This window comes from Botryllus schlosseri, chromosome 16, assembly GCF_051294905.1.
Source record: "Botryllus schlosseri isolate E-star chromosome 16, Bs_hap1, whole genome shotgun sequence".
Classification (NCBI taxonomy): domain Eukaryota; kingdom Metazoa; phylum Chordata; class Ascidiacea; order Stolidobranchia; family Styelidae; genus Botryllus; species Botryllus schlosseri.
This window is the reverse complement of record NC_137251.1, coordinates 5522203-5535848: the sequence shown is the minus strand read 5'-3', so window position 1 is coordinate 5535848 and position 13646 is coordinate 5522203. Positions and strand designations below refer to the sequence as shown.

Sequence of the window (13646 nt, the reverse complement as noted above, 5' to 3'; positions counted from 1 at the left end):
TGCTGTCACGTACGATATTTCCAGCCCGTTTCCACACGCCCGTGGGACTCTGGCGTTTTATTTTATTCCACTCCTTTTTCCTCCTTGGCTTTCGATCAACATGATATACGATTTCATTCCTTCCATTTTCATATGTATATCGTCTATCCAGCATCGGCGGCTGACAAAATCTATTCGAGGCCTGCATTCCTCGCGTCACTGCTCATGCTCAGTACACACGCAGATTTTACGTTTCCGGAGAACTCGGTGGTTCGTCCGAACCCATTCCCGGACGGCCCTCGGGTAGCTTCCAGTCCACTTATTATTCAATCGCGGGCTCTTTCGTGGGATGTCACTGTATTTACTGTGCTTGTTTTGTACGTTTCCAAGTACGTTCGTCACTCGTCAGGCTGACTGTAATAGGTTGTTAGTCCACTATTTATAGCTGTTGCATGATGTCATTAGTACTTTTAATTTGTCTGTATCGACTATGGAATATAATCGACTTTTTTCTCCAGGTTTTACAATTGCATATGCGTTGGTCAGCTATCTCTTATCGCTTCCGCCGTTGTGCGCGGTGTCAGCCTGTGTTGAACCGAGCGATTAAATCATAGTTAGGCAACTAATACAATTGTGTGCGCAGGGCTAGTAGAAACTGGGAAGGCGCGGTTTCGTGTTTTGAGATATTGCAGGCATCAATATGAATTTTGAGAAATGCATAGTTGCGGGAAGTAGGCCTACCGCCTTGTTTCAACTTGAAATGGATTTTGACATGCGGCTGCTGCTCTTGCAATGTGGCTTGAATCCCATTTATGCATGAATTCGTCGTGTTTAGTGTGCGTTGTAGCCACCCTACAATCCGTTACCCGTTGTTCGACGTAGTAGAAACTTCGTTGTAAGCCTACAGAAACTTGGAGATATACCTCTGAGACGGGTATGAACTATGAATCCACGAAATGCACCCATCATTAGTTTATTAGCAATTTGATCAGTTCAATACACCACAAAAAATGCGATACGATGAAAAGACAGGAAGACGTCGAAGCGACTTGGAGTAATCTATGGAATCAGACACCCACCTTGGCATAGGCGATGTAAAGAGGAGGCATGCACAATTGCACATGCACACTGAATGAAAGTAAAGAAAATAGAATAGAAAAAAAACGACAAGAAATCGGGCGGCGTGTCATGGGAAGCGAGATCGATAGGTCCGTCGTGGCCCGGTAATCTTGAGGATGGACTGTAGTTATTTAGTAGTAATTGCTTGTATTTCGTCTTGAATGTGGACAACTGGACATGCTCGTGGACTGTCGGACCCGAAACAGGTACAGTGCGTGGCTCTGTCAGAAAGATATATAGCCGACGTAGCCGTGCCCCGGATTATCGAATGAGACTAAACTGCCCATACATGAAATTAGCAGCAAACTGGGAATATGATTATACCACAATCCTTCTAGCTTCTTACAAAAGGACCATCGAAAAAAGAATAACGCTGTATCCCGGGCCTGATTTGCGACAACCATAAGTTGTCGACATGTCTGTCAATCAGAACAGATCGCGTTTTTTCTGATTATACTCCTATATGATATGATACGGTGAGTTGATACTATGAGCTAAGTTGAGTTGGTATAAATAAATGAGCAAACAATCGCTGATGCGTGCAGTCGAAAGAGTGTCACTTATACACGATTGCTGAAACAGCATATGACAGTCGACAGCAAACAGTCTCGTGACATTTCTATTGGGCGGTAGGCAAGCTATAGGCATTGCTAGTGTAAGGAGTGACTCTGCCAATACCGCAATACGGAACGAAGTTTCGCATATTGAGTAAGTTGGTCAGCTTTACGAACGCTGGTAGCTCGTAATATAGATAACGCCGAAGCGCTTGTGTACAATGTACATTTACCAAGTGTATGTACACAAGATGCTACGCAGGCTTTGCACATTGCCCAAATATGCATTTATTGAATTAGCTTCAATATTGGGGCGGCGCTACGCCCGGCACATATGAAGTAGGATCAAGCCCATCAGCCAATCGTAATACATCTGTTTACTAGAGTAAAGAATGTTGTATGTCACCAGTCTTTCATTAATTTTTTACTTCGTGCCTTGCTATCCGGCCTATGGCTCTCAAGAACCTGTAGCATTATAGACAGCTATTGGAGCTACTTGAGGTTGCACTGTATGAATTATGGAATAACAACCAATCCATATACTTTCTAGATACATTTTTACCATGATGCGGTGATGAATTTGAATGGTAAGATTGCAAATGGCTTCAATGCATGCTTGTAAAATTTTAAGACTTTGACTATAGCTTACTACATCCCAGCTTGACTATACCTTACTACATCCCAGCTATGTATCATGTCTAGGTATTGACTAACTGTCATAATGCACAATGTCACTATTTTATAATCTGACATATTCTTTGTAATGTAGTTGGAGCATATCATAGTGTGCCTATTCCCTACCATTCATTATGGCCTTCCTCGAAAAGATATTCAAGCATATTGACGAGAAGCAAGACCTCTACGTGGAGAGGCTTGCTGAAACCGTTGCTATCAGAAGTGTCTCGGCATGGCCAGAAGTCCGACCGGAGATCACAAAAATGGTGAATTACGTGGCGGATTGGATGAAGAAACTAGGTTGCAATGTCGAGCTGTTCGACGTAGGAATGGAAACACTACCGGACGGAAACAAGATCCCTCTGCCGCCAGTGCTGCTCGGAAACCTGGGTGCTGATCCCAAGAAGAAAACAGTCTGTGTTTATGGGCACCTTGATGTGCAACCTGCTAAAATTGAAGACGGATGGGACACTGAACCATTTGTTCTCACAGAAAAAGATGGTAAGCTATATGGCAGAGGAGCGACTGACGATAAAGGCCCGGTGTTGTGCTGGTTAAACTGCATTGAGGCTTACCAAAAATTTGGTATTGAAGTCCCTGTCAACATCAAATTTTGCTTCGAAGGCATGGAAGAGTCTGGTTCCTTAGGGCTGGATGATCTGATCTTTTCCAAAAAAGACACGTTTTTCAAGGATGTCGACTATGTCTGCATATCCGACAACTACTGGCTTGGAAAGAAGAAGCCTTGCATCACATACGGCCTGCGTGGAATTTGCTATTTCCTTTGCGAGATCGAATGCGCCAGTAAAGATCTGCATTCGGGAGTGTTTGGTGGCAGTGTGCAAGAAGGAATGTCCGATCTGATCGCTATCATGGGATCTCTCGTGGATAACAAAGGCAAGATCCTAATCGACGGAGTCAATGAAACGGTCGCGCCTGTGACTGACGCAGAAATCGAGCTCTACAAGACCATCGATTTCGATCCCGAAGACTACAAAAAAGATTTTGGAGCCGAAAAGCTGATGCATGAATCGAAACAAGATATCTTGATGCATCGTTGGAGATTTCCGAGTCTTTCGCTTCATGGCATTGAAGGGGCTTTTGACGGCACTGGTGCCAAAACCGTGATTCCACGCAAAATTATCGGTAAATTCTCCATCAGGATAGTGCCCAATCAAACTCCTGAGCAGGTCGAGCAGAACGTAAAAGATCACGTCCAAAAAGTGTTTGCTGCCCGGAATTCCTCAAACAAAATGACCATGAACATGATACACGGCGGTAAACCTTGGGTTTCAGATTTCAATCATCCTCATTACATGGCCGGACGTAAAGCAGTTAAAACTGTGTTCGGAGTGGAACCAGACTTGACGCGTGAAGGTGGAAGCATTCCAGTTACTCTGACGTTTCAAGAAGCTACCGGGAAAAATGTGATGTTGCTTCCTGTCGGTGCATGCGACGATGGGGCTCACTCTCAAAATGAGAAATTCGATCGCTCGAATTACATCAACGGCATCAAACTTGTCGCAGCATACTTTCACGAACTGTCTCAGCTCAAGTAGTTATAAATATTTTGCAATTCGTGACCTTCTGTGATATAATATACCAATTTCAGTTTCATTATGCCAATTCCTTACTTGTGCCAATCGCCTTCATGACATGTTACAATAAAATTCCTATTCATTGATTTCTCAATGCATGATTATTTCAAACCCTTACTATTGAAATTTTTGGGAACAACACAATATAGAAATGTACTATGCACCAAGCTGTGATTGATGTGATAGGCATTAGGCAAAGGGTGTATTCAATAATATGCTTGCAGCTTGGCCAATCTATAAATACAAAGGACTGGTGACTAAACCAAAATATCCATCTGCTAGATTTTTCAGCTATTTGGTGTGGTGTCAAAATCTACCATACATATCCTACTTGTCATGATCGATCAAAAACTGTGTTTCAAAAACGATTCAATAAAAATCTTACGTCTCCGCAGCGAATGAAGCGACGCGGATGCTACATCTGCATATAATACCGACTATTGAGTATTTCGCTCATGAGATAACTGAGATTGAAGATGAAGTGGTCTCTGAATACCTAAGCGAACTGATAAATGTGTTGATGTATGATAAGTATGCTAGATAACCAGCTACGTTTTGCAGAAAACATTAGTCCTCCGTTTATCATTTTATCAATTCCAGATACTAAGAGAGAGAGAGAGAGAGATACTATTTTCATCCAACCGCAATACAAAAAACAGACGGCAATGATGGTGGTACAGACAGGAATCGGAAAAGTCGAGATTTTGGCTAGCGCATGTTCAGTGGATTTAAAGATTATTACTTTAAATAAATTCCTAATATATAGTACTGAAGTCTGGAATAAGATATTCTGCAGATGCTAAATATAAAAAAAGGGATTTACATTCGATTGTTGCCTAGATGACATTTTAGTGAAGACCCGTTTGTTTTGAGATCAGCTGAGCAAAGCTTGAGCAGTTGATGGTTGAATGTAGAATCCATTGGAAACTGGCAGTCGATTGAGATTTCGCTAGTAATGATGTTTGAAAGTATGGCCGGGGCTGATAATAAATACCTGACGCTCTGCATATTTCGCCTCCGGTTGTTTAAAAAAGAACTATCACGACAGATTCGATTTATAATGTTTGGACTTTTGGTTACGGGTACCGTCGTTGTCGTGTGGACGTGGACTTTGTTTTACCGTGCATGCCATCAATTCTTGATCGATTTGGTTGTATTAAGATACTAGTCAAAGATGAACAAACATGCATGCCGACGAAGCGCTTCATATGCTTGCCACAGTACTGGTAACTTGTTAGTAACGCATGTTGATGTTCCAATGATGCAATGAAGTAAAATGGCGATTAAGTCAATTAATTATATAGTTGGCTACTCTGCTCCCGTGCCGTCTATCTCCTGGCGCTGTACGCATCCCAATGCAACAACTGCTCTACACGGGTAAAAGACATTGATTAAATGAACTATAATTTCAAGGTGCATTTTAGACTTGTACTGTTTCCGAATAGTCTTGTCACCATGGATGATCCCTCTAAAAGACCACCATTGAAACCAGAGCTTGGATACAACTCTTTGGCAAACTTCCATATTGAGAAGAAAATTGGCCGCGGCCAGTTCAGCGAAGTTTACAAAGCAGTGTGCTTGCTTGATAATACACCTACAGCTCTGAAGAAAGTAAAGGTCGGTATTTTTATGATCACAATTCACAATTGTGTGTTGTCGTATGATGCTTTGTTGTTATCAAGTGACTTCGCTGGGTACTGGTTGAAAACATGTCACTATTCTCGCCAGTATACTCTTATTAATTTGCAAACTGGCTGCAGTCTATATTACAATTGAATTGAGTGATTTACTTGCAAATTTATAACCTTCAACTTAGTTAAGAGCCTGATTAGTAAAACTATTTTATCCATGACTTACCGGCTTGGCGCTCAGCATTGATGGGTTAGCATGGAGGGGTGGTGCAAGACGTAGAAAGCCTTACAAGGCTATTTCTGCACCTTCCAGTGGCATATTCGCATCGTGCACTCATGGTATGCATATGCAATGATCTTACGTATGTTTATAAGTTTGCTTCATTTTCATGAGTTCAATTGCGATGACAACCAAATGAAACGGCACCAGCATCATGGCAACTGACTATATTTTTGAAAAATGCACCCATTTACATTGTCGCTAGTCAGTTCATGTTAGCCATGATCACGCATTTTTCAATTTCGAAACTAGTTGCCTCTGACTAAGAGTATGCGATGCCCATACCAAATCTGCTTTTTAAGACTAGTTTACTTTCAGAAGATTTATTCGAAGACATCTCACCTACTTCTACTTCTACTTGAGTAACAATGCTGACTAGTGTGACTATGTCTGATGATGCACTGAAATATGTTACCACAGGGGTGCAAATTGGATTGACAAATAGTGCAACGGAAAGTTGCACTTGGGTTTATTTGTGGTACCGTATGGCGTATACCTATGCAGATTTTGTTACGTTGTGCTTTTAATATTTAATGGGGACTAGCAACCCTAAAACCTAAATTTCGGATGGCTACCCCCATCACCATGAAATTTTCACAGTTGCTAGATGTCGCTATGCTATAAACAAAAAACCAAAAATTTTCGTTCTCCCCTGCAGATTGTGGATTTTTTTGTGTTTCAAGGACAGAAAATGCACAGACACGGGGAATGCAAAATCTCGATATTGTGAAGCCCTTTTTACGATCTAACGCCTTCTTTAGGAAGTACTAGGACAGTGCTGTGCTATGCTAAAATTTGAAGGATTACATGCAACCCACCTAGGATAAATTTCATTACTAAATTCAAAAATTCAAAAAAATCCAAATTTTTATCATAAATTTGCTGTAAGTTTACTCTGACATTCTGTACCTCTTTACATGGTAGACCTATGACTAAAAACTTTTAGCATAGCACAGGTATGAATCTCAGCTTTTCAAAAAACCTTGAGTGATGCATTTACGACAAATATTTCAAACAAAGTTTTGGTTTGCCGTGATGCAACTCAACAAAATTTTACAATTGAGAAAACAACTATCAAACACTTGAAACGTAAAAAGTCAATGAACAAGTGTTACCAATGTTACCGATAAGAATGAGTGCCAGAATGCTAGAATGCCAACTGACAACAATCAAACAAATTTGTACCCGGAGATAATACAGATAGATATATTTTATAACTGTCAAATCATATATTTTATAAAGTCATCGGACGAAACATGATATCTTTTGGTTGGAACTTGAAAAAAAACTACCCCCCCCCCCACCAATTATCAAAGAAAAATAAAATCGAAATTTTGCAGGTTTTAGTTATTGTTTTGGTGAAAAATGGACATGAGGTGACAGCAGAGATTAAATGTTGATATTTCCTACACGAAAAAAAAAATCAAAAATTTTGATATTTTTGGGTTGCTAGTCCCCTTAAGTTGGTTTTTGAAATCAAAACAAGAATAATAGCCAGTATTCAACTTTTTGTTTTCTGGCATACATGTAAATTTGTGATTCTATTAACGTTCAATATTATGGTACTCTAAAAGTAGTTTGTGATACCTTTTACGTCTCACAGCACTTCCTTTGTTTTAATCATGTTTTGTGTGATTGACTTCTAGATATTTGATATGATGGATGCCAAAGCTCGCCAAGATTGTATCAAGGAAATTGATTTGCTAAAGGTGAATATCTCTCGAAAGATATGGCCATCTGAAGAGAACAGTAGGCTACTCGTGTACTGCGTCCTGTTGCTTGAATATAGTGTATTTCCTAATGAAAGTTGTAGACCCGTTACTATTTTCAGATAGTGTATTTGATCCGGCATTTGTGATTGAATTAAAATGCGCTGGTTTGATTATAATTATTGCAGTCCAGGCCTAGTATAATTGATAGCGATCTATATAATGGATGGCGGTAACTTGGTGAGGACAAAATCACTCCAACTTTACTACTATGAATTCTTTTTAGTAATTTTTGTTACTGTCTGTCATCATTACCTTGTACATTCCAGAATATATTTTTTCCTGGTGAGATGAAATGAATTTTGTCGAAAAATATTATGTAGGCCTATCCATTTAGTAATATGTGTATGATCTGTTATTTATAAAGAATGAAAAAATATTGTGTCTCTTACATTTTGCACATTGTATTTGAAGCACAAACAAAGTTCCTTTCGAATACAATCATTTTTCTTTCGACAGCAATTGAATCACCGGAACGTCATAAGATACTTGGCATCCTTCATTGAAAACAATGAACTTAACATTGTACTAGAGCTCGCAGACGCCGGGGACTTGAGCAGGATGATAAAAGTGAGTATATTTGTTTACAATGTATTTAGTCACATGCGTATTGGGTGGCATCCGATAACCAGACATAGTGAAATATTCTGTACCTCTTATGCAGTGCAGTAGGGCTCTTACCGGGTGAGTATTTTCGAAATCGATCATTTAAATTTCAAACTAGTTAGAGTCAAGCCTCCCTGTAGATCTATACGTATGTGACCAATCCTGGATGATTAGAAAGTCATTGATTTTCACATTACCTATGACAGCATTTCAAGAAACAAAGGAGACTGATCCCAGAACGCACGATTTGGAAGTATTTTGTCCAACTTGCTTCGGCTGTGGAACATATGCACTCGAGAAGGTGATGACTTTTACATGAGACTTATATTGTCGTACACACATGCCTTCATATCCAGTAAATCACACAAAATGTAATAAAACTGATGCTACTAAATTTCACACTTTTCTTTTCAATATGTCGAATATCGAATCTTTCCATGCACCTCGATAGGTCTTGATAATTATCAAGTTCAAATCTGACGCGTCACGCGACGGTGGATTGCGTCTGGTCTTGTAATTGAAATTCTTCATACAGAGTCATGCATCGTGACATCAAACCGGCAAATGTGTTCATCACAGCGCAAGGAGTTGTAAAACTCGGTGACTTGGGTTTGGGCCGATATTTTTCTTCAAAAACGAGTTTTGCTCAAAGTCTGGGTGAGTTTAGTAATTCTTGCTAGTCGAGTAGGCCGCGACAGCCATACAAAGACTATATGTGGCTTAGAAATAGTCAATATACTGATGTAATCCTATAAGATTTGTCATTAGAACCGGGCAATCATCAACGAGCTTATAATGTACGTCCCCATGTGCTGTGCATCACCAGTAAGGTTGGAGTTAATATTTGCAGGAAATTTAGACTGTCTATAGCAGTGGTTCTCAACCTTTTTGGCTTCACGGACCCCTTTTGAGCGTCACGGACTCTCGCGGACCCCCTCAAGTTTTAGTTCAATTTTAGCTCTATTATGGTGCAACCTTCATCTGTTTTGTGCAAATATGAACTGTAGGCTTGTGATAAACAGCAAAATAATAATTATTCTTGAAAATAACATGATGCTATTTATGTAGAAATTGGTAGCCTTTTATTATTTTATTAATCTTGCTGCTGTATTTCTTGAAGTACGTGGTCGTATCTTGAAAATTCGCGTCTTCGTTTTGATATGAACGAGGAGTGGCGGAAACCATTTCCGCAAAGATAGATGGAGGCTAATGCAATATTAACGCAAAACGCTTCCTAAGATACTTTTGGTGTGATCGCAACATTTATGGCGCCAAAATGAGGAAACATATATTTTATGAACATATCACGCCCAGCATCTAGCGCAGCGACGGGCAACATACGGGCCACGGGTCGGATTCGGCCCGCGACGGCATTTTGATCGACCCGCAGAGAGTTTCTACCGTCAAAGTGAAATCCTAATCTAAAGTATAGACAAATTTTATGCGCCAAAGAATGGATCCAAGTTTTCCAACCTGAGAAAGACTGTCATGAAACGACTTGTTCTGTTCGGGTTTACATATATATATTTACGAGGAGACATTTTCGACCATGAACAATGAAACATTAACAAGACAAGGCTGCATACCAATATAACTGGTGATATGAATGACAGGGTTGGAGCGTAATGCTTTGATAGCAACGAAACACTCCTTGTTCATCAAAAAACCAGCCTTGTCGATAGGGCATTCGCAATAAGAATGCACCAAATCTGATAGCCAAGCTTCAAGAGCTGGTAAATCATTGTCCAATTTATGACAAATGTCAGCCGAAAATATTCGGGCTCATTTCAATATAAATATACTATTCAATAGTATATTGAAGTTCTGTACCTACAAGAAGCTGTTCAAATAGTGGTTATGTAGCCTATATTACAGGATATAATGGGTTTGGTGGCGAGGTTTCAATTCCGGCAACGGGACAAATTAGGGAAATGCTACGGAAATTTTTGTTTCAAGCCACTGTTCACTAATTTGATGAGACTGACAACTTCAAATCGAGAAGGTTTCGCAGACATTACGAAGTCACCCTGATTGACGTTACTATCTCCATATTTTTATTTTTTCCACTAACCCCAACAAAGCGTCTCTAAACAGCAATATGTTTCTATTAGCAGGTTATTGGAAAATTGGCAATGAAAATGAATTTCGACACTACGATAGTTCATGTCAGATGATTATTATGATGATATGAGTCATGAGGTTTTAGCAGTTGTGGTGCGAAACTGCCTCATGCTTTCTCAAATTAAAAAAATAAAATAAAAATTAGGTTATCAACCATTCTAAAAATTGAGAGGTCTCGCGGACCTCCTGAAATTGCTTCGCGGACCCCCGGTTGAGAACCGCTGGTCTATAGGAATACTCTGTGTGTGACTGGAAAATTACATGGCAATCAATTAGCATGAATAATTCAGTATGGAGTTTGAGCCAATGCCTCGCGGGTTGGATTTTCAGCTTGACAGCGGCCAGTGTCTACCATGTGTCGCTACTATGTAATGGAACGGTGTCTGAAATGAAGTACATGGTCCCGAATCCGAACAAAATGAAACAGCAATTGGATAAACCTGACATTATTTTGTTGTTCTTTTTCACAGTCGGGACTCCGTACTACATGTCACCAGAGAGGATACACGAAAATGGTTACAACTTCAAGTCGGACACCTGGTCGCTGGGGTGCCTGCTATATGAAATGGCGGCGCTGCAGTCTCCTTTTTATGGGGACAAGATGAATCTGTATGCGCTTTGCAAAAAGATAGAAAGCTGCGAATACCCACCTCTGCCCGGTGACGTTTATTCTGATGAGGTCAGTGGTTTTGCTGTTGTTGGTTGGTCTGCGTGTGTACACGAAGCGCCATTGATACTACTTCCTTGTTTTGCTCTCCATTTTGACCAAATTTCCTTCCATCGATCGGTGTATATTAGATTGTTGACTATGACTGTGTCTGTCATGTGATCACAACTCCAGTGACGTTAAATATGGAGATAACGACAAAATATACAGTAGAACTAATCCATTATTGCTGCAGAATTCTATGTGGTACAAGCAGATGTAATGAAGTTTTGAAGTGGAAAGGAACTTGTATAATAATATATATATTATGTATAATTGTAATACTGACAGTGAAATTAGTCCTTAACATAACAAGTCAACATTTATTTCAGACGGAAAAGGTTGAAAGTACTAGAAAGGAGGATGATACATCCAAAACTTTATTTGACTAATGATATGTGAATAGTGTCATCCTCAATTTTGGACAGACAGTATATATCTGTAACATATCTAAAATGTTTTATTGAGATATAGCCAGGTGTGTTTTAAAGTAGTCCCACTACAATGGTCGTAGGAGTTGCCTGGTTACTATACCTTACATTCTCTGTATTGTTGTCTTTTGAGAGACAGCAAGCACTTCGACTTGAATCAAGGAGTAAAAGAGAAAAGACATGTATGCATCCACAGCCGACTTGGTGTTTTTAAATGTGATAAGTGTCATTTCTATTGTACGCCAATGAGTTTTCTAGGCTTTACGAGACAAGTCTTTACATTTGGTCGATTGTTACCTCCTGAATTCGTTGTGTGAAATATTTGTAGGCCACTCGAATTGAGAATTGCTAGCTCCTGTATCTATTTATAGCGAAGACTTGACCAACTTGCGCTGTCGACTATCGTCAGACACAACAGTTTGGATGTTTCTATTGTCAAACTATGATAAATATTTCAAAGAAAATTTTATATATGCAATCATCATATTTCTTGGAGTTGGCAGCACGGTAGTAGTATATCTTTCATTTCAGCTCCGGGAACTCGTTTCGGCATGTATCAATCCCGATCCTGACAAAAGGCCTGGCATCGAGCACATCCACAATGTAGCCAGGCGGATGCATGATGCCACGAATCTGCCTCCCAATTAGTACGCGCCGTATCAAACGGAGTACTACAACCCTTCGCATATTCCACTTCTGTTGCCTTCGATCGGTGTTTGTCACGGCAGTAAGGCCGTTGGTGCTTGCACAGGCATTCTTTAGACACAATGCTATAACGGTCGACTCCAATCCATGTTTATATGTGCCTGAACTTGATAATGTTTTGTAACTACACAGGTGTAATTTTTTTGAAGACTGTTCTACTAGTAGATTAGCTTGCATTCATATTGAGTCCTGTTTACACGGCAGTGTTGGGATGACTCGAGTCATGACTTGACTCGAGTCAGACTCGAGTCAACTTTTTCGTATGACTTGACTTGACTCGAGTCACTTTGCTAAAATGACTTGACTTGACTTGACTCGGCGTATCATAAATGTGGATTGACTCGTGACTCGGAGCAGAATTCACGAGTCAATTTCAAGTCATCAAGTAATCGGAGTCGATAAAAATCACTGTATCTTGCATATGTTCGGATTGTTAGCGAAACGCTGCTGTAACCCGTGCCGAGAGCGACCAATCATTCAATGATCGTTCGTTTTACTGAGCCTCCATTGTTCTCTCACAAATAAATTGACCGCAAACGAAGTGATCGAAGCTTACAGCTTACGTTGTCGTAAACTAGTATAGTAAAGTAGTTTAATAGCAAAATCTACGTACCCTAACCTCTTGTTTTATTGAAATTGAAATCGAATATAGTTTATATAGTCCTCACCCACTGACGCAGGCTCGAATTGTATCATATCAATTAGTAAAAGGGTAATGTATTGCATCTTATCAATTCGTTTCTCTATTCTCTGTTTTGGCTGGTAACTATAAACTGATGCTATGCGATTACTTACTTGGTTTAACAGTTCTACGTATATGTGAGCGATACAGCGCCTTCTTGCGTGACGTAAGCATGCCTCATACTTCGGGAAAGGCAACTTGACTTGAATTGTGACTTGACTCGGGACTTGACTTGACTTGACTCGAGTCACCTCCAAAAATCGACTGACTTGACTTGACTCGAGTCACTTTCGAAAATGGACTGACTTGACTTGACTCGAGTCAAAATGTGCAATGACTCGAAATGACTCGTGACTCGAAGGTAGTGACTTGATCCCAACACTGTTACACGGAGGCAATTATTTTGCAGTTTTGACACGGTCGGTACCAAGAACCGCTTCCCTTTCATCTGACTGACTGGACATCCGCAATTGCACAGTCGATGAATCGGAAGAACGGTGTTATATACTTACTAGCAAAAAGTGTATTATTGTGCCCGCTTTTGAATTGTGTAAACAGGTCCAGATGTGAAACCGACAATGCACTCTTTCTGTAATTACTTACTGTCTCTGATGTTTTGTGTATTTATGGTACTTTCTAATCTTCTCGTTTCCTAGCCTTGTATTGCATTGTTTGGTACTGTATTAGATAGTGATGATTTTTAGAGTATTTATGTTTGTGTAGGCTCAATGTGTCCTTCTCGTTCATTGTGAAAACTTATTCCGCTCAGAATAATCATGTTGCAACTTGA

General features: G+C 40.0%; 2 protein-coding genes across 2 annotated transcripts; both read left to right on the top strand.

Annotated features, from left to right (window-relative positions):
* Nucleotides 1-2394: 2394 nt before the first annotated feature.
* On the top strand, nt 2395-4088 carry LOC145458844 (cytosolic non-specific dipeptidase-like). Its single transcript, XM_080337342.1, has one exon. The coding sequence runs from the start codon at nt 2462-2464 to the stop codon at nt 3884-3886; it is 1425 nt and encodes a 474-aa protein (XP_080193468.1). The 5' UTR covers nt 2395-2461; the 3' UTR covers nt 3887-4088.
* A 1060-nt stretch (nt 4089-5148) lies between these two features.
* LOC145458846 (serine/threonine-protein kinase Nek7-like) lies at nt 5149-13646 on the top strand. Its single transcript, XM_080337347.1, has 8 exons — nt 5149-5542; nt 7483-7545; nt 8065-8175; nt 8418-8512; nt 8747-8868; nt 10803-11011; nt 12001-12377; nt 13251-13646. Exons 1-7 carry the CDS (start codon nt 5321-5323, stop codon nt 12115-12117), a joined length of 939 nt encoding a protein of 312 aa, XP_080193473.1. The 5' UTR covers nt 5149-5320; the 3' UTR covers nt 12118-12377; nt 13251-13646.

What these genes read in the sequence shown, in the direction of transcription:
- LOC145458846 (XM_080337347.1), top strand. Translation starts at nt 5,321, where the DNA reads ATGAACTATAATTTCAAGGTGCATTTTAGACTTGTACTGTTTCCGAAT. An exon ending in ACTTGAGCAGGATGATAAAA is followed by an intron (nt 8,176 to 8,417) that starts GTGAGTATATTT and finishes TACCTATGACAG; the next exon opens with CATTTCAAGAAACAAAGGAG. An exon ending in GAACATATGCACTCGAGAAG is followed by an intron (nt 8,513 to 8,746) that starts GTGATGACTTTT and finishes TTCTTCATACAG; the next exon opens with AGTCATGCATCGTGACATCA.
- LOC145458844 (XM_080337342.1), top strand. Translation starts at nt 2,462, where the DNA reads ATGGCCTTCCTCGAAAAGATATTCAAGCATATTGACGAGAAGCAAGAC.